Source organism: Microtus pennsylvanicus, chromosome 2 (genome assembly GCF_037038515.1).
Source record: "Microtus pennsylvanicus isolate mMicPen1 chromosome 2, mMicPen1.hap1, whole genome shotgun sequence".
NCBI lineage: Eukaryota > Metazoa > Chordata > Mammalia > Rodentia > Cricetidae > Microtus > Microtus pennsylvanicus.
In genome coordinates this window covers 7,417,343-7,423,342 of record NC_134580.1, presented here as the reverse complement: position 1 = coordinate 7,423,342, position 6,000 = coordinate 7,417,343, and the positions used below count along the sequence as shown (strand labels likewise).

The 6,000-nt window shown below is 49.6% G+C and overlaps 1 protein-coding gene across 1 annotated transcript in view; it reads left to right on the top strand.

Moving 5' to 3' along the window:
- The first annotated feature begins 612 nt into the window (after positions 1–612).
- Tab1 (TGF-beta activated kinase 1 (MAP3K7) binding protein 1) overlaps positions 613–6,000 on the top strand; it is a 30,671-nt gene continuing 25,283 nt past the window's right edge. The window contains exon 1 of the mRNA XM_075959858.1: positions 613–678. Within this exon, the coding sequence (XP_075815973.1) occupies positions 646–678 (33 nt within the window). The 5' untranslated portion in view covers positions 613–645. The remainder of the gene's footprint in view (positions 679–6,000) is intronic.

Below are 6,000 nucleotides of genomic sequence, written 5' to 3'. Positions count from 1 at the left end.
TTCTAGAACGAACCTGTATAACATATCCCAGGCTACTCTCAAACTTGTTATCCTCCTGCCTCAGTTCCCTAAACTCTGAGATTACAGGTGTGACTGGGCGCTCTCCACGCCCAGCTTCTGCACCGCTCTTGAACAAACATACTCCTGCTTTGGGCACCAGCAGTTCCTGTCAGGTGCCAGTTGACGCAACACGGCCTTGCTACCGTCCATAAAAAACTTCACTTCCGAGCATTTACAGCTACCCGGAATTGCAGCCTTCCCCAATTTGAAGGTCAGCTAGTTTGGCTTCCTTTGGCCTCCACCATAAGGTCAAGAGGTCACCCAAGACTTGTAACCCGAATCATTCGTTCTTCCCTCCCACACAAAGCGCCTTAAATGGGCTCTCAGGATCCTCATCTCAAAGAAACCTGGAGAAAACGCGCAGAGAAATCCCAAGGAATAAGAAAGTGGACAGCGAAGGTGCTTCGCGCACTTTCCACTGGGGGCGGAGGGTAGAAAAACGCGCCCGCGCAACGCTCCTCTGCTGCACCTCCTCCGTTCCGCAGGGGGCGCTGTGGATAAGGGGGTGGGTGGAACACAGTCGGGGCCGCTCTAGCAACCCATTTCGCTACTCGGAGAGACTGGCGCGCCGCGGGGTCCTCCAAGATGGCGGCGCAGAGGAGGAGTCTGCTTCAGAGTGTGAGGAAACCGACCCGCTCTCCGGGCTGGGAGGGTTGGGAGCTCGGGTGTGTCCTCGGTGCAAGAGCGGTTATCTTTAGATGGGAGAGTGTGGACCCCTCGCCCCAGAGATCAGTGGGTGCTTGCAGCGCGCCCGCGACCCGTGCGAGGCTGGCGACTCGCCCGCTCTGCGCGTGCGCACCGCAGGCCGAGCCTTTGGGGGTCAAGGGCGCCGGGGTCCTGCGGAGTGGGATAGTCCTCGTGCCGGAAGGGGACGTGGCTCCGCAGAGCGGGCCATCCGGGGCGCGGACGCGGCTAATAATAAATAGTCCCGGTTGTGTAAGGCGCGTTGTATCTCAGGCATTGTGTGGACCTCTTTACGGTCGTGAGCTTCGCAGCAGCACCAGCACATAGCTAGGTACAACAGTTATTTCTGTTTTCCAGATGAGGAAACCGAGGTCACACAGCTGGTGAGCGGCAGGGGCAGAACTAAAATCAGTCTGCCTCTCTAAAAACCCCCAAGCTTTAGGTTGCTCAGAGAAGTGATGTCTTGGGGTATTGGTTCTGCCTCCCAGTTCACCAGATCCCCTAACTCGAGGTCCCTTCTCTAAGGTGGGAGTAGGTAGGATGTCGGACTCGGTAGTCTGGACCTCCACGGGTCTGACGCAGTCTTCTGCCCCTGCATCGTTCTCACACGTGCGCACAGTTACACATACATGGTAGCCGCACAGAACTTTGACGGAACTGACAGGACGCTGGTCCCCTAGTCGTGGTACTCTGTAGGAGTTGCCTGTGAATGATGGGCTAGGTTGTGGATTCCTTGAAGACAGGGACTTGTCACCTTTTGCTTAGCGTGTTGACTCCACCGTTGACCGCCCTTGCATGCTAGGTGCTTGGTCGGTGTTTGGTCTGGAACTAGGCCTTGGCTTTACAAGGATGAGGGGAAATAGCACTCCTGTCCTTGAGGGTCCGAAGCGTGAGAAGTGGAGGAAGAGTGATGGCCTTTATTATTGCGTGCCTGTGCAGGCTTTTGTACAACTCTGGGAGGCCTGGCTTTCTGCTTTGTTAGGTCCCGGAGGGACAAGGCCCTTGTATAAATGTCTCCATTGTAGAAAGCATCCCAGGCCTGGAGGGATGGCTCAGCCGTTAAAGGCTGGGCTCACAACCAAAAATAGAAAGCATCCTGGGAACAGTGATATATTGTGGTCCCGAGAAAAAGAGGGGCTGGAAAAAAAAAATAGTAAATGATGCTTGCTAAGGAGAGAATAGTCACCTGGGTCAAATAGCTTCTCTGTCTGCTAGATGTGATGGGCTCAGAGAGCTCCAGTTTGGTAGAAGGTAGACTTTCCCCAGCACTAGAACGGCTTCTCTGCTGGAGGACTTAAAAAAGGGGGTGGGGACGGAATAGCTTTTAACAAGTATCTGTTTTGTTTGTTTTTTGAGACAAGGTTTCTCTTTGTAACAGCCCTGGCTGTCCTGGAACTTGCTCTGTAGACCAGGCTGACCTTGAACTCAGATACCTGTCTGTCTCAGACCCCCACTCCCCCCAGTAGGATTAAAGGTGAGCACCACCACTGTCCATCTAATTTAATTTTTAAAAAATTCTACATGTATGAGTATTTTGCTTACATGTAAATGTTGTAGGTGCATGCCTGGTGCCTATGAAAGCCAGAAGAAGGCACCAATTTCTCTGGAAATGAATTCAGACAGTTGTAAGCTGCCATGTAGGTGCGGGAACTAAACTTGGGTCCTCTGGAAGAGAAGCAAGTGTTCTTACCTGTTAAACCATCTTTCTAGTACGGAATTTGGTTGATTGGTTGTTCTGAGACTCAAACAGTGATGTAGCATTGGCTTGCCTCCAGTTCACTACTTAGATCAAGTTGGCCTTGAACTCAGAGATCTGCTTTCTTCTGTTTCTGGTGTGCTGGGATTAAACACTACATCACCACACCCAGCGAAGAAAAGTGGTTTTAAAGAAAACTTTAGATCAGTAGATTTCAACCTTCCTAATGCTATGGCCCTTTAATACAGTTCCTCATGTTGTGGGGACCCTCCAACCATGAAATTATTTTATTGCTACTTTGTAACCAATTTTGCTACTGTTATGAATAATAATGGAGTATCTGATATGCAGGATGTCTGATACACACTCCTGTGAAAGTGTCATTCAGTACACGGTGGGGCGAGACCCACAGGTTGAGAAAAAGCTGCTTTAGAAGAACTCAGCATATGGAAGGCAGAAGCAGGCAAATCTCTGAGGTCAGGGCTAGCCTGGTCTACAAAGTGAGTTCCGGGACAGTCAGGACTGTTATACAGAGAAACCCTGTCTCAACAACACAACAACAACAAAACCCCCAAAACCCAGTCCTTGTGGCCTGGAGAAACCAAGTCCCTGATGGCTCAGTTCCCCCAATCCAGAAGGACTCCGTGGAGAATTGATGCTATTAAGTAAACTGTAAAATACTCCCCAAGTTTGGTAACACTCAGCTGCGGGGGCTCTGCAAACACCAGGGCCTGCAGTGTCTGAGTAAAGCAAGAAGGAAAGCCACTTCCACATGACTTAGCTGGTGTTGGTTCAGACGTCTGGAGTGTAACTCTGGGCAGTTAGTTTATTTTAGATATGTATAAGTACAGTACAACTTTGGAAGAAAGTTTCCTGGTGACAGTTATCACAATCATGCTCAAGGCGTGACTACTCTTTTACAGAGTCCATAAGAATAAGTTCTGCTGACTGCGAAGCAATGCTCAGGACAAAGGTCTAGGGAGGAAGAGTCTGGGACCAGAGTCAGCTATGGCCTGGCCCTGCAGATAGCACAGGTCACCAGTCTCTTATGTACATCCACCCTCAGCTTTCCAGGCAGAAACCAGTATACAGCCTTTCCATTGAAGAGACAACCCCGTGTTTTTAACATTCCTGGTCCCTAGTGCTCACCTGTGAGCACAAGGATCGTGTGCCCTCTACACTCAGCCACAAACTTGTGCCTTCAGTGCTGCTGAGAGTGTTACTGCTATGGCAGGTGTCGTGCCGGTGCTGGAGACACTGCCCTCCTGAAGCTTCTGTCCTAGTGACGGAGACAGGGAGTAAACAGCAAGTACAGATTATGTATAATCTAGTAATAGCTAGTGCACGCTAAGGTCCAGAAACAGTAGGACAGCGGCTGTTTCCAACAGGGTGGTAGGGATAGTATCTCAACATTTGTTGAGATAGGGGTGGGAATGTGGGAGATGAAGTATTTGAGAGCCTGCCCTTTTCAGGAGTCGCCAAGGAAGCTAGTGTGGCTGGAGCACCTTGGGGAAATGATAGCTGTGGTCTGAGGTACTGTTGGCTTAGTGATTGCTGCTGTAGCCTTCAAATTCTGAGTAGTTTCAGCAGGGCCCTGAGGATATCTGACTTTGGTTAGAGAAAAATTCCTCTTGGGTTAAGAGTGGAAGCCTGGGGCCTGCTGAACCTCTGGCTGGTGTGAGAAGACATTGGTTTGGCCAGGATGATGGAGTCGGTGGGAAATAGCAGTATGGCTGACCTTTGGAGACAGCCGTTGTGATTACTGGTGAATGGAGTTGCCTGCGAGGTGTGTGACAGATGGAGAAGAGCCAAGGACTCCAAGGGTCCGTGTGAGCATCACCTGTGCTGTGGGTGAAGTAAGGAGTGCCTTTGGAGCAGGGAGAACTGAGAGTTTGGTTTGTGACTGTGGCGCATGACTGTAATACCGGCTGCTCAGGAGGCTGAGTTGGAAGGGTCGCTCGAGACCAGGAGTCTGAGGCCAACCTCAGCAACATAGTAAGATGGTATCTTCAAAAATATAAAAAAACAAAATGAGTTTGAAAAAAGAATGTCAATCTGAAATCATTTTTAGACTTGGATTTGTCCTGAGAAATTATATTTATTAAATCACAGGTGCTACTAAGATGTTTTTTCTTTTGGTGTACCTTAAATAAGTACTGGGCTGGCGGGTTTACTCCATTGCTTGAGTGTTTGCCTAGTATGTGTGAAGTCCTGGGCTTGATTCCCAGCACCTCATAAAACAGTGTGGTGGTACAGGCCTGTAATCCTAGCACTTGGGAGGCAGAAGCAAGAAGGTCAGGCTATGTGAGACCTTGTCTCTAAACAAATTTGTCCACTGAAATGAAAACATTTATTTTGGAAGAAGGAAAAAAAATTCAGAGTTGATGTATAGCTCAGTAGAAGAGTGTTTGCCTAGCGTGCACAAGGCCTGGGGTTCCATCCCAACACTGGGAAGGGGAGGGAAAGGAGGAAGTCAAGTTCACCAGGCACCAGGAATGAGGTCCAGCTGCTGTGCTGGTCCGCAGAGACCATACCACAGTTATTAGTAGACCTTTGAGCATATATCATGGAGTCTAGCAGCAGCAGAGAGAGTATTTGATGGAGGCTCTAGAGGGCAGTGGGAGCCTGGAGTGACTTGGCCTCAGAGAAGTGGGTCACATAGGAGGTTTTTGAGAAGAGAAGAAACTGCTGTCCCTTACCCTAAGCCATCCTCCCCAGGGCATTGTTTTCCCTTCCAAGCTTCCTTTTGGTCTCTTTAGCAATGGACTGCTTTCACCACAGAACACTCGGCCTTTTCATACCATAATTTGATATTCATGCTGTGGCCTGAACTGGGAACGGGGCTTTGTCCACTTGTCTGCCTGGGTTTTGAGATGAGCCCGGGTGGGGACAGTTATGTACTCCTTGATTTCGATAAGAGTGCATGAGAATTTGAGGAACTCATGCTTAAATAAACATGCACATGTATGTGTGTGAAGTCCCTGAGGCTACACATGCAAGGGTCACTTTTCAAACCACAGCAGACTGTAGGAGGCTCCTTCTCAAAATCAGGCTGGAGTTAGGTCCTTTGAAGTGGCCTAGTCTCTTAGCACATTTTCTGTTGAATTTTATGAATAGTTCTTTTAAATGATGGAGGAGTCATGGTGTGTGTGTGTGTGTGTGTGTGTGTGTGTGTGTGTGTGTGTGTGTGTGTGTGTGTGTACACGGCTCTGTACTGAGGGCTTAGAGTGTGAAACACCCCCTTCTCAGCTTCCCCAAGGCTAGTGCCCCCTGAGCTCACGGGGCTGGCATTTGGGGACGTGGGAGAGAGTATGCATCAGTCAGTACAGGGGCGGAGGAGTGGGCGGTTTGTGTGAGTAGCAAATATGTGACCTTTCCAAAAATTGTTAAGCAGTGTGGAGGAAGGATGAGACTTGGCAGACGTGCTAAGAGTCGCTGGGGATGCTGCTCGTGGATAGTCCCTGGCAGAACAGGAGAGGAGGAGAACAGGCTCTAAGCTTGCTCAGCCATAGCACAGCAAGAACACTTCTGAGTGGGTCAGTAGAGTCAGGAGGATCAGA